Source organism: Natator depressus, chromosome 2, assembly GCF_965152275.1.
Source record: "Natator depressus isolate rNatDep1 chromosome 2, rNatDep2.hap1, whole genome shotgun sequence".
NCBI classification, from domain to species: domain Eukaryota; kingdom Metazoa; phylum Chordata; order Testudines; family Cheloniidae; genus Natator; species Natator depressus.
Genome location: NC_134235.1, coordinates 231,098,195 through 231,123,267, shown reverse-complemented (window position 1 = coordinate 231,123,267; position 25,073 = coordinate 231,098,195). Strand labels below are relative to the sequence as shown.

Sequence of the window (25,073 nt, the reverse complement as noted above, 5' to 3'; positions counted from 1 at the left end):
TTTTAGATTTCACTGGTATTCTAACTTCCATTTTCTCTTTCAGAATTTAGTTGTCCAGGCGATCCTGCTTAGGCAGCTTGCTTATAAGTGGGCTAAGTCTGGGCAATACAAAGTATATGTGCATCAACTGACTGGTTTAAACAAAAGTATTAATTTGTAAACTGGTAATCTATATAATGATGACTCTCTCTCCCCATTTGCTTCTCTTGCTGGACCAGAAATATGGCCAGAATGCTGCATGTTCAACATTTTACAGATGTAGTTGAAATATTTTAAACGTAAAGTTTTATTTCTTTATAATGCACTGCGCTAATCTTATTAGTCAATTGTTTTCCCACTGAGCTGAGACCAGCCAAGTGATGCTTTGGTAGCTCCCAGGTTTGCTAAAACTGGGAACTAGTATACCTAAAATCAGCGAAGTAAAGGATGAGGGAGAGGATCCTGGGAAAAGCTGAGACCAGCTAAGTAACACCCCTGGGGAGAAAAAATTTTAATCCTGAAGAAACCAAAGAGGCCACTAGAGAAGTGCCAGTATGGTGTACAATCTAGTACTAGCTCAACTGAACCAGGGATGGGATATTTAAAAAGTCACACAAACAAAAGCTGAGGGCAGACCCAAGCCTGAGAGTTTTCAGAGAGCCTTATACATTGTACTTTTAACATAATTGACATTTTCTGTTTGGTTTAATCTTAAAATCTCTACTCTTACATTCTGTGTGAATAGGACAAATAATCATGCCAGTATTATTGGTTACTAGCATTTGTTACAAAAGTACTTCTTCTCTATGTAAACTGGGGAAGTGTTATAACTATGTTAGTAAGCCATATTGTAGCCCAAGCAAGAAAAAAATAATAGTGTAACACCCATGCATCTAACCAGGGCAGGGAATTGGGCCTAATCAGGAAGGGAATAAGGAATGCTAAGGGACAAGACACGTGTAGACTCTATTATACTGCATCAGAATCTGGAATGTAAAAAAGGCAGTAAGCTGCACATTTGTCAGAAGCTGAGGTGTTGTCAGAAGCTGAGATCCAATCAAGGATGACTATGTGTATTATGTAGGTCTCTCTCTTAGGTATTTATATGGCCTCCAATTACTGTGGCATATAAGCACCCCACAATTTTTAATATACAACACAACACCCATGTGAAGCAGGGCTGTGCTAACGTCCACATTTTGCAAATGGGAAAACCAGGCACAGAGAAACCGACTTTTAAAGGTTGCTCAAAAGTCTGTGACCAAGCAGGGATTTGACCCGAAGTTTCCCAGGCGAGCACTCTAACCACTGTGCTAGAGTATTGTATCACACACCTCCTTCCTCCCACCGTTGACACATGAAGTGACAGAGCCCAGGAAGTGTCACAATCTCCTTTGTCAGCTCAGAAAGGAGAGAGAAAGAAACTCCCTAGCCGAGCCACCAGGGGGGAGAGAACTCGAGAGAGAAGATGGGGAACCCGCTCTCCACTCAGCACCGGGTCGGGGTATCAGAGTATTTCCTGCTAGCTTCCCCCGTGCAGGCGCCTGTCAGGAGACAAGCTAGTGGCCAGGTCTCACCTCTGGGCGCCAGTCCGCCAGCTTCTCAGAATCCCGCCTTGAAGAAGCAGCAGCAGCAATCGCCTTCTCACCCCGCCCGCTACCCCAGGCTGGCCTCTCTGGCAAGTTGCAACCCGACCCCCCGGGGACTTTCTGGGGCGGAGCGTCAGCGCGACGGCTCCGACGCAACGGGCGGGAGCTGCCCAGCCGACCCATTCCCTCTCAGTAGCACCGCGGGGCGTGGGGGAACGCCCCTCTGCTCCCCCGTATCCCGAGTCGCACCCGCGCGCCAGCACTCTCACCTGGGGCTGCACGGTGGTAGAGAAGGAAAACATCCTCCCCCCTATGAGGGCGGCGGCGGCGACTCCCCCTTCTCCCGCGCCGGCGATCTACACGCCCGCCGGTCTTCGCCTCTCACTCCCTCTTGCCGCGGCCGCCGGGAGAAGCAGCGTTCAGCTGCTCCACTCCCATGGAAAATGGCCGCCTCCTGCGGCCGGCAACGACTAGGCCAACTACAACTGTGCCGGAAACGGACGGCGCGGCATACCGCTTCCGGGTCATACTCCCTCCCGAGCCCTTCCTGCCCGGCCACCTCCCCTTCCTCCCCCACGACAACCGGACACCTTAGCAACCAATGTGTCTCATGCGCGCACACCAGCCTCTTCCTACTACGCTCTTGCGCACGGGAGCAAACCATTCCTTCCGCCTGAGGGGGGAGGGCATAGGGCCGAACCATTTCCGCGGCGGGGGTGCAGCTGTGTGAGTTGCGTGCATCAGCTGCTGTGTCCAGCTGGTCGCAGGACGAGGTCGTCGTTTCGGAAACAGAGAGCCGGGGTGCGGATCAAATAGGCCTGCTTTTGAGCAGCCCCTGCTTTTTGCAAACCTAACTAATATGGAGTAGGAAAACCAAAGTGCAGCCCCCACCCCACCTATCTCCAGTCACCACATCACTCCACTGGGTCCATCACACTAGGGCCCCAGCTGGTGCTCTCAGGGTTAGCAAACATCCTGCAACTCTGGGCCCTGATCCTGTAAATACTTATGCACGTACTTTACTCTCATCGGTAGTTTAATCTAAATAAATGGGACTACTCATGGTCCTAAAGTTAAAGGTGCATTTGGTGTTCAGAAGTTAAAATGTCCCCTAAAGTTAAATGGGGCTCTTGGTGCGCAGATCCCCATGAAGGTCTAGAAAAAGAGGTGGCAAGCCTAGTAGCACCACTGCCTCCTTTACCTTAAATTTAGGAGATTACAGCTGACCACATAGCTAATATGGTCCTGGAGACTGCAGAGCCAGCTATATACTGTTTTCCTTCTGGATCCCACTGGCCTGGCCACTAGGCATTGCCAAGGCATCTGCCAAGTTTCCAGGGTAATGAGCAGGCATTGTAACTCTAGACCATCAAGCAGAAGGCTACTTTGCCCAAGTCTTGAAAACATCTCTCTAGTTTTGTGGGATAGGATGGAGCTGCTCCCCTCCTTTGCTCCCTGCGCAAGCGTGACGTAGTACGGATTTTCCCTCATTATGTTGTATGTGACCCTTACTGTTTTGCATGAATGCTGTGTGTGCCTCAGTTTCCCTGAGTATTGCACCAATGTCTAGGTGGTGACAATAAGGGTGTGTGACTTTTGCGGGGGCTGCTCCAGCTGCCTGCACAAATGCTATAGCCACCCCTTCATAACCTGAGACCCAGCAGGGGGGATGTGACCAGGTGACTCTTGGCCAGGGAAGCAAGACAAAGGCCAGAGGAGGAGCAACAGGCAGGGCAGGGGCCAGGCAGCTGGAGGCGAGTCATTCTCGGGTGGCTTGGGGCACAGAGGGAGGGCCAGAGCCCTGGCTCTGGGCTCACCTCCCCCCAAGATGGACTTGGCTGAAAGTCACTGATTTCTGTGCTAACAAGTTCTGTTCTAGCTATGTTCCTGTTGACTAATAAACCTTCTGTTTTACTAGCTGGCTGAGAGTCACATCTGCCTGTGGAGTTGGGGTGCAGGGCCCTCTGGCTTCCCCAGGAGCCCCACCGGGGCAGACTCACTGTAGGAAGCGCACGGTGTGGAAGGGAATGCTGAGTGTTCCGAGGTCAGATGCAGGAAGGTCAAAACTGTGTAAGCTTCTTGCCCTGGAGCCAATATACTCAGAGAGAGGAGGCATGCTCCCCCCAGAGTCCTGACTGGCTTCGTAGTTCCAGAGCATTGTCCAGGTGACTCCATGACAACAAGGCATGGAAGCATTACTCAGTTACAGAGCAAGGTACCTCTTGGTGTGAATATGGATATTGAAATCTGGCCCTCTGTATCTCCAACCAGTACTCCACATTCAATCATCTGAGGATACAAATGAACAAATCTTCATGGAAGTAAGATGTGAAGGAGCCCAACTGGTGGGAAATGGGAAGGCTATCAGGTTTATATTACAAAGAGACTGGAGCTGTCAAATATAAAATCCAAGATCCAACTCTCAGCTGTTCCAGAGTTCCTAGGATTTCGTTCAGATCCATTGTGGAAATAGCCTGAGTTGCTACACTTTAATTCAAACCTTCCCAAAATTTAGGAATGTCTTGATTCCAGGTTGCAGTTCATGTTCTCTCTAATTTTGGGAGTTCTGCAATACTTCTAGAGTGCACCTATTTTTTTTAATTGTCAAAAATAGGATTGCTGGTACTCTAATACTGTTACTCAAAGATAATTCTGCAGAAATTGAGACCAGGAGAAGAAAAAAATTGGCTGTCATATTTTTTAAACTAATGTTTGTCTTAAAGCCATCTAAACTTCACGAACCAGTCACATGGGCCCACAAAGTCAAAAGGGCTTTGCTTGGACACTGGGAGAGATCTGCCTACATTGATAATCATGCAAGATTGGGACCTTAGTTATTTGCATCAATTTTACTCATGTTTCAACAGAAACAAAATTCTACTACTCTTCCCTGAAATTAAACTGAGCTGTGGTATGTTTAGGGAACTATAGTGTAATAAAAAGTCGGAAGAAACTTACAGAAAATAAATTACACCTCAATAGCTTAAACACTCTGAATCCAATTCTCTCCTGGTTTACAGCCTAGCCTGTACAATTTCAGTTAGGTCATTGGAGTTGCATGGCTGTAAACCATGGCAGAATTTGGTCTTGTGTGGAAAATGCCATAATATTTCTCTCTTTCTCTGCCTTTTGTCATTCTTTCCATGTCTCTCTCCATCTGTTCTGTCCTTTTTGGCTATTCTGTTTCCTTTCTCTCTTTTCTTTGATCTCTCTTCTTGTGTCTCTTTATCTCATTGAACAATTAATATAATTTCTCCTCTAACAGACAAATAAGGTATCTCCTGTCTGTTTTTTTGTTGTCGTTGTCGTCTTTGATTTCTTCCACCCTGTCTTCTCCTTTCTCCCTGATGTGTTTTCTGAAAATTCCAAGGCCAAGAAAAGACACTCTGGTGATCCATGCATTGTCCATACTAGAAAAATTATCTGTTGCTGACAATACGTGCCCATTGCTGTAACCTATTATCAGCAATAGGCAATTTTTCTTTTTCTAGAATAGGCAAGGCTCTATTATGTACATGGTATTGCATCTAAGGATTTTTCAAGGGAGGACCTAATCCTGCAATCTACTCTGCTTGGGCAGCCCTTTTAGAGCTCATTGCAGGATCAGAATCTTAGTGTATTACATCTTTATGAACAAAATAAAACTTGTGTCAGACTAGTCAGATTTTCAACGGCAAAATCATGCTGGCACATGCCAGCAATTTTTTTAGTTTTAAAAAAGAAAGTAAGTTACATTGGCTAAACTAACAAACAGAGATATGGGCATCAAATTTCTTGCTGTAAGGGAAAAGGTAAAGTAGTTTTATAATGGAAATTTTGAGAACAATAATTAAACACATACTTTAAAGGGACATTGCCAACTTGAAATCTAATCAACATTTTATTTTAAAAAAGAGCTACTCAAATGTTCAGATAGTACACCTGTCCCTGTAATCACATGCCAAATTTTGTGGTTTAGAATCACATTTTTCTCTATTTTAAATGTCTCTAGACTCACACAACAAACTGAAGAAACTCTCTAAATAATGGACTATACAGGGAAACAATGAAACTTGACTTATACAAAGTACAGTCAAATGCACAAAATAAACAAAGTTCCCAATCCTGGAAAACACTTTACTTAGGAGGACTCTGTCCCACCCTCCATCAACTTACGTAATCTTGGTGACCTCAACAACAAAAACACTGCTTTAGATAAAATATAAAACATATTTATTAACTACAGAAAGAGAGATTTTAAGTGATTATAAGTAGCAGACATAGAGATCAAAGTTGGTTACATAGGAAAAAGAAATAAACTTGCAGTCTAAATTCTACAGACTAAGTTAGGTTTGAATCAAACAGCTTCTCTCACTCTAATAGAGGTTACAGGCAGCTTACAGTTCCTAATACAGAGGCTGCATTCCCTCTCACCCTGGGACAAATCCCCTCAGTTCAAAGTCTTTGTCTTCTAGACGATCTTACAGCTGTTGAGGTGTGAGAAGAGAGAGGCCAAGTGATGATGTCACTGTCTCTCTTTTATACTTTCTTCCAGCTGCTAGAAAAATCCTTGCTGTGACTTGGGGTTTAGGTACCCCTCATTGCATACGTGCCCTCTCTGAGGTGTCTCTGGGAGAGTAGATTTTTCTTGGTGGATAATCAACACATGTCTGGATGGTCCTGATGTAATTCTGTCTTGTCAATTGCTCCTTTGTTGTCACTGAAAGACTGGCTGTAGGTATCTCCCAACCTCATAACATATTTTAACAACACTTCATAACTTCACATACAATGATAGTACATGCAATTCAACAAGATAATAATGTTCAACAGATCAAGACCTTTTAAATGATACCTCACTCACAAGGCATACTTTGTACAAAACGTATCATAATCATACCACAGTGGTGTATATGTGGGTTCCAGGGTGCTATTTTGAGGTACAGAGTGTCACACACACATTTGTGAATTTTGTTTAATGTAAAATTATTTTTTTCAGTTGTTCAGAAATCCTTAAATCTGTTAATTTAACAAAAGAACATTTTCCAAAAGAAACCTTACTTTTTCCTTATGTCTTTTCAATCATCAGCACTTGTCTGGAGTGGCTTGCTTGAAATCCTCATGTATGTTCCCTTTCATAAGATGTGGCTCAGATGAGTAGTAAGTACCAAGAGGATATCAGATAGGCCATGTTGTCACTGAGAAGCATCTAAATAGGCTTTTTGTAAATCCTAAAGACTGTTTCCTATTCTCAGAGTACCTGGAATTTGAAGATGAAAGTTCATGTTCCAACTAGCTTCTTTTCGGCATTCAAAGAGGAAATTATGATGGATTTTAGATGGGTTATTCTGAAAGGAGTTGGTTTTATACTTTTGCTATTATTAGTTTATTACAGGGGTTCTCAAACTAGGGGTTGGGACCCCTCAGGGGGTCCCGAGCTGCCAGCCTCCACCCCAAATCCCACTTCGCCTCCAGCATTTATAATGGTGTTAAATATATAAAAAAGTGTTTTTAATTTATAAGGGGGTTCACACTCAGAGGCTTGCTATGTGAAAGGGGTCACGAGTACAAAAGTTTGAAAACCACTGGTCTATTAAGCGTGTAAGAGTAGGTCCAATAAAAGAAATTACCTTGTCTCCCTCATATTGTAGAACCAACACGGCTTCAACCACACTGCAAACAACTTCTAACATTTGTATGAGTTGCTGAGTATTTTCATTGTTGCAGAGCATCCATTCAGAGCTTTAAGAAGTACAAAAAGAGTCTAAATAAGTAAACTATACTGACACATAGGTCCTGATTTTGCAGTGATAGCCACATTCCTGATCCCAGTCAATGCTGCTGTAGTGGCAGGTGAAAAATAGCTGCTGTGATGAAGTGAGCTGTAGCTCACGAAAGCTTATGCTCAAATAAATGTTAGTCTCTAAGGTGCCACAAGTCCTCCTTTTCTGTTTGCTGATACTACTTGATCATCTAACAGTAAGTGAGGAATGCACAAGACTTCCAAGTTAAGAACATGAATGACAAATGGGATATACATTCTGTAGACAATAAAGCAAATACAATCTCTGTCAACTACCACAGTTGTCATAGACAGTTATTATATGAGGTAGTTTAATGGACATTCAGAAGGAGAGGTGGTTCATTTGGATAGTTATAAAGGACAGCTGAGTTTGGGGATATTTACTGAAGGGCATTTATGAGCTAGTTGAGTAACAGTTATATTGAGAGGTTTCAGAATAGCAGCCGTGTTAGTCTGTATTTGCAGAAAGGAGTACTTGTGGCACCTTAGAGACTAACAAATTTAGCTGTAGCTCACGAAAGCTTATGCTCAAATAAATTTGTTAGTCTCTAAGGTGCCACAAGTACTCCTTTTCTTTTTAGTTATATTGAGAGGCATCTGAGGAAAAAGGGGATTGCAACATGGTCTAACGGGGGACAATCATGAAAGCCATGCAGTAGGGAGTGATTACATCCACGGATAATTTCTCCCCAACTAAAACCTCTCCAATGCATCATCAAGGATCTACAACCTATCCTGAAGGACGACCCATCACTCTCACAGATCTTGGAAGATAGACCAGTCCTTGCTTATAGACAGCCCCCCAACCTGAAGCAAATACTCACCAGCAACCACATACCACACAACAGAACCACTAACCCAGGAACCTATCCTTGCAACAAAGCCCGTTGCCAACTGTGCCCACATATCTATTCAGGGGACACCATCAAAGGGCCTAATCACATCAGCCACACTATCAGAGGCTCGTTCACCTACACATCTACCAATGTGTTACATGCCATCATGTGCCAGCAATGCCCCTCTGCCACGTACATTGGTCAAACTGGACAGTCTCTACGTAAAAGAATAAATGGACACAAATCAGACATCAGGAATTATAACATTCAAAAACCAGTCTGAGAACACTTCAATCTCTTTGGTCACTTGATTACAGACCTAAAAGTTGCAATTCTTCAACAAAAAAACTTTGAAAACAGACTCCAACGAGAGACTGCTGAATTGGAATTAATTTGCAAACTGGATACAGTTAACTTAGGCTTGAATAAAGACTGGGAGTGGATGGGTCATTACACAAAGTAAAACTATTTCCCCATGTTTATTGCCCCTTCCGCCCCACTGTTCCTCAGACGTTCTTGTCAACTGCTGGAAATGGCCCACCTTGATTATCACTACAAAAGGTTCCCCCCCCCGCCCCCGCTGGTAATAGTTCACCTTAAGTGATCACTCTCCTTCAAGTGTGTATGGTAACACCCATTGTTTCATGTTCTCTATGTATATAAATCTCCCCACTGTATTTTCCACTGAATGTATGCAATGAAGTGAGCTGTAGCTCACGAAAGCTTATGCTCAAATAAATTTGTTAGTCTCTAAGGTGCCACAAGTACTCCTTTTCTTTTTGCGAATACAGACTAACATGGCTGCTTCTCTGAAACCTCTACATTAACAGTGAGCTCTAAAGTTTGTCTGCTTCAGCAACAGAAGTTGGTCCAATAAAATATATTACCACACCCACCTTGTCTTACTAACAGTATGTACACATATACACACACATATCTTCCCCTACGTTGCCTTACTTTAACAAACTGCCTCACATTTACACTTAGACTAATTTATTATTACCATAAACACATCTTCCTAAGGTGTAAGGTATTGGATTTTTCTGACCATAATCAGTATTTTCATATACTTCAGTGGTCCAAAATTCAGATGAAAAAATCAGTAAAAACTGCATAAGAGCTTTGTAAAACTTGGCAATTTTTCAGCAAAAACAGAAAATGAAGGACCTTAATTACACGACACGTAGGGGCAGTTGTAACAGGATGTTAGGTGTTGTTTACATTACAGGCAGCAGCACTAACATATTGGAAGCAGTTGTATTGGGATTGGTTGCATTGGGGTCAGTTGCACCGAGGCATTAGAGGCAGAGTTGCATTGGGGTCACTTACACTTAGAGGCAGAGTTGCAGTGCGCTCAGTTGTACTGAGACAGACCAGTCCAGCTGGTCAGAACCAGCTTCGCTTGATTCCCCAGATCTTACACGTTCCCCAATGCCCCCTCCAGACTGCTCACTGCGCATGCGCTCGTTTTCACCCTTCCCCTTATCACTCTCACGCAGACTCTCGGGGAGTCCTGCCCACCTCCCATGCCTGCTGCTGTCAGTTGGCCAATGACGTTACCCGCAGGTGGGGCGGGGCTTAGCTTTGAATTGGCGCGGGGCACGGAGCGGTGAAGGGGACAGTCGGAGAGCGCGGAGTCGCGCGATGGGGACGGTGGAACCCGCGGCTGAGGAGAGGGGCGCCGCGCGGGTGAGGCGCATCGCGGTGCCCCGGCCGCCCTCCATCGAGGACTTCACCATCGTGAAGCCCATCAGCCGGGGCGCCTTCGGGAAGGTCTACCTGGGCCGCAAGGGGGGGAAGCTCTATGCTGTCAAGGTGAGAGCGGCGGGGCTAGGGCCCGATCCGCTGCGGGGGAGGAGTTCATCGCGGCTCCGGTTCCCGCAGTCACACCCGGAGCGCAACGGGCTCAGCAGGGCCCAGCGCTGCCCGCTGCAGCCGGGACCCCGATAGCCCGGCAGACAGCTCGCAGTCCCCAGTGATCGCCCGCCCGTCTGGGCCCACGTTAGCCCTGGGCAGGGGAGCCGCGGGCTCGCAGCAGCTTGACTAGCTCGTCCCCCTCCCGCTGGGAAGAGCCGGGAGGGGAGGGGCGTGGAGCCGCCGGGGGAGAGTCAGGCCGGCGATGTGCCCGTCTGGGAGGTCTGAAGCTGAGCCGTTGGCCCCAGACCTCAGCGGGACCCGGCTCCTGCGCGCTCTGTTGCGCGGCGAGTGCGTGTTGCTGGGGGCCAGGCCCCGGCCTGAGGGGGCGGCTGCAGGGGAGTCGCGGCCTATGATGCGCTGGGCGGGCGCAGGAGCCGTGAGTCGCCTGGGTTCAGGGAGCAGGTTGCTGGGCTGGAAGGGCTGGGCCGGGCTGCGCTCAGCAAACCGGAGCTCAGACCCGAAAGGAAAAATGAACTCTGGCTGCTGGGCCCAGTCAGGGGTCCGTGAGCGGCAGCTGGGCGTGTGCAGGCGGCTCCTGTTCCAGTGGTGCCCTGGCTGGCCCCAGTACCCTTTGTTTGTTGTGCCCTGCGGTGGTCTCAAGGCACACTTGTGCCTGGAACTTTGTGTTGTCTCTGTCTGCAGTCCCCGCAGCTGAGTGGCTCAGGCCTGGTCTACACGGCAGTGTGCTCCCCTTGATCTAAGTTGCCCACTACTTTGACTTAAGGCTAAGCCTATACTACAGCATATGGTGGCAAAACTTACATCGCTCAGAGGTGTGAATGTTCCACCTCACTGAGCAACGTAAGTGCTTATGTGGACAGGGCTGTCGGCTGGAGACCTTCTCCTGCCGACATAGCTTCTGCTGCTCGCTGAGGTGATTTTTTTTTTTTTTTTTTTTATGCCAACGGGAGAATTCTCTCCTGTTAGCATAGAGCGTCTTCACCAGACACACTATGCCGTCATGTCTCCCATTATGGTCTCATCCGCCACACCAGGATGTTAGGGCAGAAACACTCTGGCGAGAGGAATGGATATCTATTATAATCCCCAACCAGTCCCTCCTCGCCGATCCCACAATTTGCCTGCCTGGTTTTGACCTGCCCCGTCGCCAATGGTCCCTGTTGAACAGGTTCCAGACCGGGCAAGGTCTCTGTGCAGCCAACTAGTATTGCTGGGGCCTTCATGACAGCCCTTTGTGCAGCTGTGGCACAACGCAGATGATGACTCACATTGTTGAATGCCTGCTGACTAGGTTCAGTGGTGGCCTAGAACAGGGGTGGCCAACCTGAGCCTGAGAAGGAGCCAGAATTGTCAGCAGCCCCTCAGCAGCTCCCCCCACCTGCTCCCAGCATCTCCCACCCACCAGTACCACCACCCCCCCCACACCTCCCGATCAGCTGTTTCCTGGTCGGCAGGAGGCTTGGGAGGAGCGGGAGAGGAGCGAGGGCATGGCAGGCTATGGGGAGGGGCATGGAAGGGGTGGAGTGGGGGCAGGGCCTGTGGCAGAGCCAGGGGTTGAGCAGTGAGCACCCCCCGGCACATTGGAAAGTTGGCACCTGTAGCTCCAGCCCCGGAGTTGGTGCCTGTACAAGGAGCCGCATATGAACTTCTGAAGAGCTGCATGGGGCTCCGGAGCCACAGTTTGGCCACCCCTGGCCTAGAAGAACTGTATCGTGCCACTGAAGATGCCATCGCTTAGCTAGACGACTATGCACACACTAAATAAAATAAACCAGACGCGCTGCAGCGGCACAGCTGTATCTGTACAGCTGCATTGCTGAGGCGCTGTATGTATAGACATACTCTAAAACTCCATCTCTGAGAGAGGCATAGCGCTTAGGTTGATGAAGTTAGGGCAATGCAGTGCCTACCTAGACATTGTATTACTTACTTCGCCTGTTAGCTGTCAGCACAGCCTGGAGCCCTGCTGCCAGGACTGACAGCCCAGAGCAAGTATACTCCCATAAACTTCTAAATTCCCTTTTTCATATTGAGTAATCTCAAATTGACAGAATTCCTTTCATTAGCTAACAGGATCTAGGGGGCTGATTATTTTCAGTGTTGGGAAATTAGTGTCTGAGACTGGGTCTTTTGGAATTGTGGTTTTGGGGATGACATACCCTTAACTGATATATTGCACAGATGGAATGCTCACACAAACTTTCATTATGATCATTTTGTTTGGGTTGCTCATGGTGGTAACTGTGTTAAGCTTTTGATTTAAAAATCAAACAAAAACCAAAAAACCCCAAACATGAAAGAAATTAGCACACAAAGGAAAAGGTTCTTATTAAGTTCGATGAATCAATGTGTCAGCCTTGAATGTAGTATACCTGTGTGTTTACGAGACGTTTCTTTATAAAAGCTCTGATCCTGAAAATGTTTATGTACATACTTAACTTTACTTGCATTAAAATCAATGGGGCTACTCACAGTAGTAAAGTTGAGCGCATGATTAAGTGTTTGCAGAATTGATGCTAAACTGTTGTAATATATTTTGAGAGCATTTAATGTGTTAATGGTTGGCTTCTCGTAAAACAAGAATGGCCGTATTGGGCATACCAATAGTCCATTTAGCCCAGTCTCCTGTCTTCCAACAGTGGCCAATGCCAGATGCTTCAAGGGGAATGAACAGGGAATTAATCTACTGATGGATGGTAATCTCCAGTGTATGTTTTATATCAGCTTGAATTTGTTCTTTAGATAAGTTACTTCTGGGGGAGTTCTCCACCAAAAAATGAAAAATTCTGCTCATGATATTTTAAAACTCTACAAAATTCTGCATATTTTAGTTGTCAAAATAACACAATATAATCATGCCAGTTTCAATTATATTGGTAATTTATTTCAAATTTTGAAATATACCTGTCAGCCAGTATATCTCTAACAATATAGACCCAAAAAAATATATTCAGGTAGTGTTGTTGGGTTGTTGTGTTTTTTTGTTTGTTTGTTTGTTTGTTTTTTGACAGATTCCTTACTAGGCATATTAATAAAGAACTTTGGGGAATTCATTTAAACTGAAATACAGAAATGTATTACCCTCACCCTTCAGGAGCAGTGCAAAGGCTTGGGGGAGTCAGGAGTAATGGAGGTGCTGAGGGAGAGGGAAGGAGCCTGGGAGTGAACCTGGAAAGTTGTTGGGTGTGGGTGGGAGAAGTATGGAACAGGTGTTTTAGCGGGGAGGTGAAGGATCGTTGGGGAGCCTCCCCCATTCAGACCTTGGCTGACCACAAGCCTCTCCTGTTCAGTCAAGCACATCTACCCCCATCCCGGGGTGTCCCTGCACCGTCCTACCCCCATCCCGGGGTGGCCTTGCAGCACCCTTCCCATTCAGCCCCAGCTCAGTGCTGACACCCCACTAGCTCCTGCACCCACGCTCCAGTCCATCCCCCACCATTAGTCCTCCTGAAGCCCAATCTATGACACACACACACCCACCCAGCAGTCCCGTATGCCCTCACTCTGTCTGGCCTAACTTGGGTCCGCGGGCAGGGTGCTGTGATGAATGCAGTTGGCTTCTAGCTATTCTAGCACCACAGTGGCCTCTGGTGGGTGAAAAGTGGAATTGCAGCATTTCTCAGGTAGAATGTATTTTCGGGGGGGCGGGGATCTGCATTGGATTTGAATTGTGCACGTGCAGAATTCCCCCAGAGTAAACCGTAATGGCACAGGCAGAGGATATGTTTGATGCAATATGATATTGTTGCTGAAGGTCAAAGTTAACAAATGTTGTATGCAGTGTAGTTATAGCCGTGTTGGTCCCAGAATATTAGGCAAGATAGGTGGGATAGTATCTTTTATTGGACCAACATCTGTTTGTGTGAGAGAGACAAGCTTCTGAGCCACACAGGGCTCTTCTTAAGGTACCTCAACCCACCTTGTCTCACAGTTAACAAAGACAGTTATTTGTCACCAGGAATTGCTTGTGTTTGCTGAGGCTTTCTCCTGAGAAGACCAACATTTGTTAGATTACTTTTGATTATGAAATTGACATTTCATTTTTCTTACTTATGCAGAAATTAGATTTTTTCCACTGCAAAATTAGCCAGTTAAGATTGGGAGATTTTACTGACATACATTTTACTTATCACAAATGTACTCTTTTCACTGCATGTAACTTCTTTCCATAGAGGATAGCAGTATTGCTTAATTGCAGAGGCAAGATTTCTACATTTAAAATATTTTTCTTTAGAAGACCCAGTCATAATTCTAACTAAATTTTGCCATACGTGCTAAGAAATGGATAGTTTCACTACTGATATTACCTCCTTTGAAAAAAGTTGTCCACACAAATATTTTCTTTAATATTTTAATATAAAATTAAGTTAGCAAACCATTTAAGACATTACAGTGAGTATTTGAGTATTTCTGTGTTTAGCTTCTTGGAGGTTTAAAAATCCTTCTCTCCCATGATTCAGTCTTAGACTTAATGCGGTTTAATGTTCAATAAGTAAGGCCCTACTTAACTGCAATATTGTGGATTCTACAGGCGGCTGACAGCAGAAAATCACGGAAAAGTAATAATGGACTTTATTACTGCAAATAATGTCTGTTATTGCTTTTCCACAATTTTCCATGGCTTGTCTGCAGTTCAGGCCCCCCTCCCCCCCCCCCCCCCCCCCGTTTTTAACAGTCATCCCACAGTTTAAGTAGGGCTTTATCAATAAGTATTCTACATTGAATCTCTAATTATACATTATATATTTTACCAATGGCTGCACACGCTAGTTTGAAACTGAGCATTGATTTCACATAAAACTTAAAATAAGAAGTTAGCTTATTACTGGCAACTAGGGAAGGAAAGCAGTGTCCACGTAAATGAAGGATGTATCCTGCAAGAATTTAAACCTTCTAAACTGGATGACTGGTTAGAAAGTAAATTTAATGCTTGCTGTCATCAGAGAAATTTTCCAACTTACAATGCTTTTAGAGGAGACTTTACATAATGAAAAATTAACTTTAAGTTTAGTATCTGTCTGCACTTTTTAGCCCTCTAAGTGCCCCATGTGAGTTGAATATGTCTCTAGAATCTGTGACATACAGCAAGAAGCTTCAGCTAACTAAATTAGCAATCCAAGATTTTGAGTTAACATTAAAGTTGAAATGTGTGTATACCAAAGAATGTTAAAATTAAAAGAAAGAAATACACTAATTTAGTGGTTCTCAACAATTTTCCCATTGGGATCTCCCTTTCATTACTTGGAACCTTCTCCCATTATAAATATGTCAGGATGATCATGAGTCTCAGGTTAAGAACCAATGGCCTAAGCATTTAAACATTGGGAAATATAGAAGGAAGATAAATATTCAAATCCTTACAGTTCATATAATCCCTTAAGTAACGTACGCATTAAATATCACATTTTAAAATCAACCTTAGCCATCCTTGTATCCTTGTCCAACTTCAACATATTGATTAGAAACCGTGTTAAACCCACCCAATGTAAATGATACCCTCAGAGTTACGAACACCAGAGTTACAAACTGACCAGTCAACCACACACCTCATTTGGAACTGAAAGTATGCAATCAGGCAGCAGCAGAGATGACACACCCCACACCTCCCAAAAAAAAGCAAATACAGTATAGTATTGTGTTAAATGTAAATTACTTTTAAAAGGGGGATATTTAAAAAAAATTTTTGACAAGATAAGTAAACTGTTTCTGTGCTTCTTTCATTTAAATTTAAGATGGTTAAAAGCATTTTTCTTCTGCATAGTAAAATGTCAAAGCTATATTAAATCAATATTCAGTTGTAAACTTTTGAGAGAACAATTACAAATAACGTCCATTCCTGAGGTGTTTGTAACTGAGGTTTTACTGTACACTTTAGGCTACAGGTCCTCACTAACCATCACTGGCTTAGTTGCTGTCTTCTAGTTCACTGGCTTATGTTTAAGAGATAGGGATATTTATATTGCCCCTTGCCCTCCATTTAAAGGCAATCAGTCCTTCCCTGACTAGTATGTTAATGAAGCAGAAAGCTCATTCCTCCTCCAGCTTTCTTGTACAAAAATGTCACTGCTCTTTCCCTATGCATCCTTCCAATATGAGAAAAGCACAACTGCCAGATACTCATCACATCTAGGCTACATGCTTAAGAACATCCTGTTCATCATACCAGGCTGGTGTGTTGTTTACCGGGAAGTGGGAGCAGGGTCAGCATTTCTGCAAATGTTGTAATTCATTTGTGGTCAATGATTTTAAAACATCCATTATTTGTGATAAGCATATTCCTGTTGAATAGTGGGTGGTTCTTGGCTGGCAGATTTAAGGTTTGTTTTGGAATGTGCAGTGTAATATTTTATACTTTTTCATTTGAAGTGGTGTGAACTGTGAGTGTGTCTGAGGTTTCTTCTTCCTTTAACTATTATTTGCATATTTTAAGTGCATATTTTTGTCTGTAATAGTCCTTGGTACACATTCACAAATAATTAAACCTTATTGTTACTTTTAAATTCCAGTTACTAGCTAAGCTTTGTATATTTTAATTTCCTTTTTCTAAAAATAGGGGGACTAATACAGTGCTTAGGAGCTCTATAAAGTCCCCTCTACTCCACCCCTAGACCTAAAATCTCAATAACCGTAGTAAAGCTTTATTTATATTACAAATGCTTTGCAGATATAGCTATACTGGCAGAGTCCTCTAGTGTTAGATGTAGCTTATCCTTATCAGCATGTGTATTCTTGAAAATAAATGAGTATGGCAAATTATTACTGTGAATTCATTTCTACATGAATTGTTTTACAGGTGGTCAAAAAAGCAGACCTGATAAATAAAAACATGGTTCACCAGGTCCAGGCAGAGAGAGATGCATTGGCTCTCAGCAAAAGTCCTTTCATTGTACACTTATACTACTCACTTCAGTCAGCTAACAATGTCTACTTGGTGAGTAAATGGTTTACAGTGCTTTAAGACAGCTTTGAAAACATAGTGGAGAATGAAGTTCATTAGAAGAATTGTAATGTTTGAAAATATCTTGCAATAATGAGGACTGGGTATTTGGGTAATTTCATTTCACTTCTCATCCAATATGAGGTCTTAACTAGAGTAGTTATGTGGGATTAATATCTTCCTTCTCCCTAACTCCTTTTAACCCCCCTTTCTTTCTAACCGAGTCCTTCCATGTAGCTAACCTGGTCAAGAATGCCTAGCACAATTTTGGGTCCAAAATAAAAATGAGCCACATATTTAAGAAGACTGTGGGTTCAGAGTGACTGTGTGTGCGCCTTGAAAAATATCCAGTAAATCGCTAACAGTAAAATGTATGCTCTTGCTGCCGGTACTTAAAGTGCAGAGTTAATTGGGGTAGGTGGGAACAGGATGATTGAAGGATAAAATAAAGATTAGCACAGGCTTCTGACATGCTGTTGAGATAAATATAGGCCAAGTCTTCCTCTGTGGTAGAACCAGCAATTTAACACTCCCTCCCCAAAACTTGGAGTAGGATTTGAGCAGGGTCCATACAAGAGGTGCCCCAGCTATGCAGAAAGGTTTTGGACCCATACTTTTTTAAATGAAAGCCTAGATTCTGCCAGAAGTGATGAGGAAGACACTTTGTTGACACAAAAAGCTTCCTTCTTACTATTGGTGAGTGGATTTGTGAAATCTTGCTTTTGTGAAACATGCTATTCTCTTAATGTCTGTAGTATTGATTAAATTTAATGCAAAATTAAATGCAAGATGTATTGAATGTCTTTAGACACTGCAATAGCATTAATATTGGTTTGGGCAGCCCAAATAAATTACAATTTAAAAAGTTAACCTTTTAAAATACATTTAATGCAGGATCATATTCAGACCATTTGTTATTGCCCCGATTATGCCAAGGAAAAACAGAGCTCAATTTTTTACATTTGGGCCTTTAAGCATGCTCATAATTACAGACTCTCTAGTTTCTTGAATGCACAATTACTCTAATCATGTACATAATCTTGGGATTTACTCATCTCTGAAAATTTGGGCCTGGATTTTGTATTCTGTACTTACATTTTCAAAATACAATCATTAAGATACTTTAAACTTGATAAGACAGATATTTTGTGAAACTTGGGATCAATTATCCTTGACTGACACTGAATTTTGCTTAATCAAATTATACTTCCTATCATGGGAAGTGTTATTTGTAATCAGTCTAACCTATTGAAAAGCTGACCAGGGTTACAAAAAGAAGCAATAAAAAGCTTCTATGTTCATCAGAGCAATGTTTTATTGGCCAGGTCATCTGGATTAAGTCTTCTAAAGAGAAAGCAATATATTTAAACATTGCTTCCGTGACTTGCCTGGGAAATGAGTTAAACTACCACAAGAATTCTTTTATCTGCTTTTACCCCATGTGAAATGCTCCTTTCTTGAAAAGAAAAAAGGTAGCTCATAATTGTGTATTCTTAAATATCTCAACCAAAAATAAAGATTCATTTTAAACATGAAATCTTTCAATGGCAGGTGATGGAATATCTTATTGGTGGAGATGTCAAATCTCTTCTCCACATATATGGCTATTTTGATGAAGAAATGGCAGTGAAGTATATTTCTGAAGCAGCATTGGCTCTTGATTATCTTCACAGGCATGGGATAATCCACAGGTAAAAATCTAATATGCAGTTTTATGACTGCAAATCAATAAATTGTTTGTTGTTAAAGCTCATTTTATGGTATGAGCATGTAATCCTTGTGGAGTCCAGTTCTCACGTCATCAGCCTCTGACTATTGAGTGTCTATTTGTGAATATCCATCCCTAGCATAGTTTTTGAAGGGAGAGGGAACTTTTAGTCTTTTTTTTTTATTCGTCCCTCAAAGAGAATAAGAAGAGGAACTTGCCTACTCTGTCCCCAGTGCCCCCTGAAGGCTCCCAAGTCTGTGGGAAGATTGGGGAGAAGAAGGGAGGGACTCCTCTTCTCCCCCAGTGATGAAATATTCTCTTCAATTTATATTACTACAGCACTTCAAGGAGTGTATTTTGAAATCTATAGCCAATTGCTAGTAATGCTTAATGTCAAATGCTAGTAAGTACTAATAATTTGGTAGTCCTCAGTGAGACAGTTTGACATGCTCCCCAAGAAATTAAAATTATGGGACACACAAATCTTGTGGCATATATTTCAGGCTACATGATGTTCTTTGCATGTTTAATGCAAAGAAACATTTAATTTTCTAACACAGCTCTAGAATCTGAACTTGAAATTGGTTTTCTAATGGGAAATGGGCTCTAATATTGGTCCTGGAGAACTATAAATGCCCCATTGTTGGTTGAGTAACTTCTTTCTACTTTCAGAGTAGCAGCCATGTTAGTCTGTATTCGCAAAAAGAAAAGGAGTACTTGTGGCATCTTAGAGACTAACCAATTTATCTGAGCATAAGCTTTCGTGAGCTATAGCTCACTTCATCGGATGCATAAAAGTGGAAAATGCAGTGAGGATATTTTTGTACACACAGACCATGAAAAAATGGGTGTTTATCACTTCAAAAGGTTTTCTCTCCCCCCACCCCACTCTCCTGCTGGTAATAGCTTATCTAAAGTGATCACTCTCCTTACAATGTGTATGATAATCAAGGTGGGCCATTTCCTTTTCTTCTTTCTACTTAATGGTTTCTCCTCCCTTCTTTCTTATGCTAAATTGTCTATACTCCAATCTTATTTCAGTACCTTTTATATCTGCAGGGACCTGAAGCCAGACAACATGCTAATTTCTAATGAGGGCCATGTTAAATTGACAGACTTCGGGCTCTCCAGAGTTACTCTGAACAGAGGTGAGATGTGGATCAATGAGTCTGTGGTTCCTCAGTGGTTTCTAAATACCATGTTTTAATATTCTTGATATTTTACATTCCAGTGGCATGTAGGGGGCCCAATCAGAATCAGGGTCCCGTGAGCCAGGTACTGTACAAATATACCTAACTGATATTTCTAATCAGTAACCAGTACAGTAGAACCTCAGAGTTATGAACACCAGAGTTATGAACTTACCAGTCAACCACACACCTCATTTGGAACCAGAAGTATGCAATCAGGCAACAGCAGAGATTTAAAAAAAAAAAAGTGCAAATTCATTACAGTACTGTTAAATCTAAACTATTTTTTAAAAAGGAAAGTGGCATTTTTCTTCTGCATAGTAATGTTTCAAATCTGTATTAAGTCAATGTTCAGCTGTAAATTTTTGAAAGAACAACCATAATGTCTTGTTCAGAGTTACAAACACCTCAGGAATGGAGGTTGTTTGTAACTCAGAGGTTCTACTGTATTGCTACCACACATGACTAGTTCAGTTTCTTAATTAATGTTACTTGCTTTTATAAAAGCATTCATATTTAAGTAAATAGTAAGCTTTTGGAGGAGGGGGTATATAGTAAAAGTCATGGACAGGTCACGGGCCATGAATTTTTGTTTACTGCCCATGACCTGTCCATGATTTTTACTGAAAATACCCATAACTAACATGTAGCCTTATTCATAATGTATGCATTATAATTTATCCTGTAGTACATGATCCAGTACTATTTCTCAAACAGAATATATACAATTCTACAATCTTAGATACTGTGTAATACATTGTGCATGCCAGACAGTTGTGTTTTTTAGAAGCTTCAAAGTAAACTGTTACACAACATGTTATATTCTGTATGCAACATAGCACAATAGTATAAACTTGCTGATGTATACAGATCACCTCTGTTGGTAGCTATTTTTACTTAATAGTTAATAGCCTCATCACCATGTTGATAGTTAATTTAACTTAATAGTTAATAGCCTCATTCCCTGAATTGCAGAATGTACACTCTTTGAAAAGAGAATGTGCCATATATGGATGCTGACTAAATGATTAAAATATGTGATTTAGAGAGAAGAGCAGTGACTGGACAGTCTGTTAAAATTATACATTACTGAACCATTATGGCAGCAAAATTAGTGAGACAGGATGGGTGAGGTAATGCCTTTTATTGGACTGTCTGTTGGTGAAAGATACACACTTTTGAGCTCCACAGAACTCTTCTTTGAGTCTTGTATCCTGGACTAGTACAGTTACAACCCGGCAAACAAAAGTGAAATTAGTGTAAATCTACAGGAATGAAAAAATGTTTAGAAACTATATATATCTATGGTTGTAGGAAAAATACGTATACTATATTTATGAAATAGTAGTGACTAATTATGATATGTTAACTGTACAACCCTAATCTTTTAATGTATGGAAATTCCTACCTTCCTTTCCAGACTGCCTTTTCTTAAATAAATAAATAATGAAAACAAAATCTTTCTATAGCCTTCCCTTTTATAGATGTGCACTTTGTGAGCTTAGTGGGAAAACCTTATTAAACATGTACTGCACATATGCCAGTGTGATTTCTTGAGCCCATCTCCCCCCGCCCTACCACAAAAACAGATCATAGTTTTGCCATATTAAAATTACTATAGCAGGTGTCTGTCACAGTGCATCTTAGCTCTATACAATAGTTAGAGAGAACTGAGTATGCCCCAGAAGGTACAATCAGCACCATCTTACCTCAAAATTGCTGGGGTCTCTAAGTTATTTCATCATTTTAAACAAATCAGTGGAAAGTTCTTACAAACATTTGCCTCCGTTTTGAACCTTTGCAGTATGGTATTGAAAACCTGAAAATAAAACTGACTTCAGTGGTTTTTATGGTGAGAAATGCAAAAAATAAACAACATAGTGAAATCTAATTGGACTTTGAAAAATCTTTTGGGTTTAATAATATAAATGTGATGAATGATATAGGTAAAGAAATAGCTTGTGTAAAATTCAGAATTAAGTGAGATGTCCTCTAATTTGGTTTACATGGCTGAGCTTTTCTTTTCACTGAATTTAAATACTGTTAATGACTGAAATTTTTCATTTATTGATTAATCCAGTAAAAAACTGACACTGCATTAACTTGTAAACTTTAGAGATAAATATGATGGATATCCTTACTACACCATCAATGGCTAAGCCTAAGCAAGATTATTCGCGCACTCCAGGACAAGTGTTGTCTCTCATCAGCTCTCTGGGTTTTGTAAGTAATCTAGTTATTTGTTAGTTTTCTTCAAACTGCTTGCATTTAAGGTAATGAGAAGAACTTAAGTTGGAGTAATGAGGCTTTTCCGTGTCTCAACTGACCACAGCCAGTAGCATGTTTTATGATTGGACTGTTAGTGCCTTTGACTTGAGTGTTCTAGAGACTACTTTTGACCTTACTCCAGATAAGTGAATTGACAGATTTGGGGTGTGATTTCAGCTGAGTTCCAATTATAATTTAACTTTGAGTAAATTTAAGACTACATTTTCAGCTACAGATGTTCTGTACAAACTTTAATCCATTTATCTTTTAATAAAGTTTCTATTATTTTGATAGTACACTCCAGTCGGCGGGAAAATGCAAGGACCTAGTTCAAGTCCCATGTCTGCTGATGCTTTGCAACTTTCTCGAGAATTGGTTTCTCCCATGTCTGTTGGCCAAAAAGATTATACTCCTGTTTCGAATAAACTATTGAAGTCATGTAAGTACTGAAAATATGTAAGTATAACAAGTCACGTAATAAGCAATGCCATCAACTTGCAGGTTTTTAACTTGACCAACTGCTTGAATGGATCCAGTCATGGGGCTTACATCTCTTCCAAAAGACAATACCTTCAACAACATGATGCCCTCTAACACTTGTTACTCCTGGGGGAATTATGTGCCAAAAAAAATTCTGTGCATAATATTTGAAAATTCTTCAAATTTTATTGGTCAAATAATGTGGAGGCTCCAGTGTGGCAGTGGGGAGCCCAGGCCACTAGGTGCACAGAGGTGAGAGATCACACTGCAAGCCTGCCCACACCCCCAGAGACTCAGGCTCGGTGGTGAGGCTGCACCCGACCCTGACACTACAGTGCAAGGTCCAGACCTGCGCCAGAAACACCCCAGGGCCCTGTCCCTCCATGGGCGCACCAGCTATTGTCAGGTAGACTCAGCTGGGCAGGATCCAAGTACATGGATGGGTTTCATATGGGGGGATTCAGGTGAAGGTGGTTGGGGCTCAGCAGGGGGGAATCTGGGTATGGGGTTCAACGAGGGGGTCTGAGTGCAGTTGGTTGGGGCTCAGTGGTGTGGGGGGCTCATCGGGGTGGTCCAGGTGTATAGAGGTGGGGCTCATTGGGGTGAGGGGTTGAGTGCAGGGAGCATCAGTGGGAGGTGGTCTGGGTGCAGAGGTAGAGGTCTGGATGCAGGGGGGAGAGACTCGGCAGGGGTCTGGATGCAGGAGGGGTAGGGCTGGGTGCAGGGTGGAGGCTTAGCGGGGTGGTGGTTTGGGTGGGGGAGGGTGAGGATTGTTAGGAGGTCCGAATGCACAGGGAATGGGCAGATGGGATAACAGCTCCCTGTACAGGGAGCCCTCAACCCATGGCTGAGGAGTGATAGGAGCAGGAAGCGAGGGGAGGGGATGTGGAGCCTGGGGAAGTTTCTGGGGGTGGGTCTGACCTGGCCATGGCTGCTCTGTGCTCCCGCTGGGACTAGCAGCTGAGCCCAGTGCGGGGTAAGAGTCAGCAGCTGGGGCATCCCCAGCAGCAGGGGAGGTTCATGGGTGGGGGTTGTTTGGGGACGGAGGGATCTGGATGCATGGGGGAGGAGTCTGACCCATGCACCTCCTCCCCCCACCGTCACACACAGTGATATACCTCTCTGCTGGCTGCTCTGGGTGCCCAAAACTGTGCACCCGCACTGCTTTTGAGGAGGCGCATGACCGCTCTTGCAGCTTCCTTTTGTTTCCCCATCGGAAAGTAAATTTTCTGCGGAGAAGCAAAGAAATCTGCAGCAGACGTGAATTCTGCTTGTGCACAGTGGCACAGAGTTCCCCCAGGAATAACTAGTCTGGGTTGTTTGTTCAGTGCTGACTCCAACTGAAGTGTTTTTCCTACTGGATCACTAATGCCAGGTTTTGAATCTGAATGTACAAGCCAGTACATATGACAGTACACAAATGACATATTTAAATCAAGAAACAAACACTAATCCATAAATGTTACATCACATTTGCAGTGCAACTAAGTTAGTGTTGCTTTGGGTGCCTTAAAATTTGAATAGTCTTTGGTGTCTTGATATTCCAAAACAGAAATGCAAAAGATGGTCACTGCAAAGCTAGTGTTGGTAAATCATACCTTTTCAAAAATGAAGAAACTTATTGTACAGGAGAGGTGCTGAGAACAATTCCTACATCACTTGAAATTATGGATGATTATCTTCAGAGTAGTGCTCAGATTTGGTATGAAGCTGGTTAATGTACACTACATATTTTAGTCAAAATTTGAACTATTATTCATTATTTTTCCTTTCAAAGGTCTTGATGTTGCTGCCTTAAATCCTGGGATGCCAGTGAGGAGTTTAACTCCAACTCTCCTTCAATCTAGGAAGAGATTTGGTACCTCCAGTGCCAGTAGCCACTCACGTACGCACATGTCCAGTATGGAATCAGAATGCTGTAGCAGCCCCAGGTGGGAGAAAGATGTACAGGTCAGGACTACTTTATTTCTCCAAGATAACTCGTATAACAAATGTAAGGGTTCCCATACAGCTTTTCAAAGCACTTTCCCCCTGCCCCCTCCTTTTCTCCCTCCCCCCAATTACTCCAAAGGCTTAGGTAGAATGGGTTAGATAGACTTTGAGTAGCTCTGCCTGTGTTCTCTTTTTCAGCCAAATGCTCATCCTGAGCAGCACAATGGGAAAGGAAATTAGACTCCACCTCCCTACTGCCCTAAAGCAATGGGAATAGAAGAGAGCCTGCTGATAGGAGACCTTAGCCTGATCCTGACTCAGCTTTATAATCCAATGAGGCTAACAGTTCTGGGGGCATAGATGGCCAGTATTGTGGGCAAGCTTCATTTCTTGTTTTCTAAACAAAATCAGACTGTCACAATGGCTGATTCCTGTTTGATTTTTTCAGTTACTTGTTTTTTAGAATAAGTTTGTAGTGACTCTTTGTAATCCGA

General features: G+C 42.9%; 2 protein-coding genes and 1 long non-coding RNA gene across 4 annotated transcripts in view; 1 reads left to right on the top strand and 2 right to left on the bottom strand.

Moving 5' to 3' along the window:
- The window catches only part of YME1L1 (YME1 like 1 ATPase), a 31,760-nt gene extending 29,683 nt beyond the window's left edge, over window positions 1-2,077 (bottom strand). For both annotated transcript variants that reach the window (XM_074946135.1, XM_074946136.1), the window contains exon 1: window positions 1,838-2,077. In XM_074946135.1, the coding sequence (XP_074802236.1) occupies window positions 1,838-1,870 (33 nt within the window). In that variant the 5' untranslated portion in view covers window positions 1,871-2,077. The remainder of the gene's footprint in view (window positions 1-1,837) is intronic.
- A 3,824-nt stretch (window positions 2,078-5,901) lies between these two features.
- Window positions 5,902-9,642, bottom strand: LOC141981767 (uncharacterized). Its single transcript, XR_012637907.1, has 3 exons — window positions 9,516-9,642; window positions 7,178-7,289; window positions 5,902-6,807 (listed from the first exon to the last, which is right to left on the bottom strand). It is a non-coding gene; the product is annotated as an uncharacterized LOC141981767 (long non-coding RNA).
- Window positions 9,643-9,816: 174 nt separating this feature from the next.
- MASTL (microtubule associated serine/threonine kinase like) overlaps window positions 9,817-25,073 on the top strand; it is a 45,661-nt gene continuing 30,404 nt past the window's right edge. The window contains exons 1-7 of the mRNA XM_074946128.1: window positions 9,817-10,001; window positions 16,858-16,995; window positions 18,553-18,692; window positions 19,769-19,857; window positions 22,016-22,122; window positions 22,462-22,606; window positions 24,425-24,597. Of these exons, the coding sequence (XP_074802229.1) occupies window positions 9,831-10,001; window positions 16,858-16,995; window positions 18,553-18,692; window positions 19,769-19,857; window positions 22,016-22,122; window positions 22,462-22,606; window positions 24,425-24,597 (963 nt within the window). The 5' untranslated portion in view covers window positions 9,817-9,830. The remainder of the gene's footprint in view (window positions 10,002-16,857; window positions 16,996-18,552; window positions 18,693-19,768; window positions 19,858-22,015; window positions 22,123-22,461; window positions 22,607-24,424; window positions 24,598-25,073) is intronic.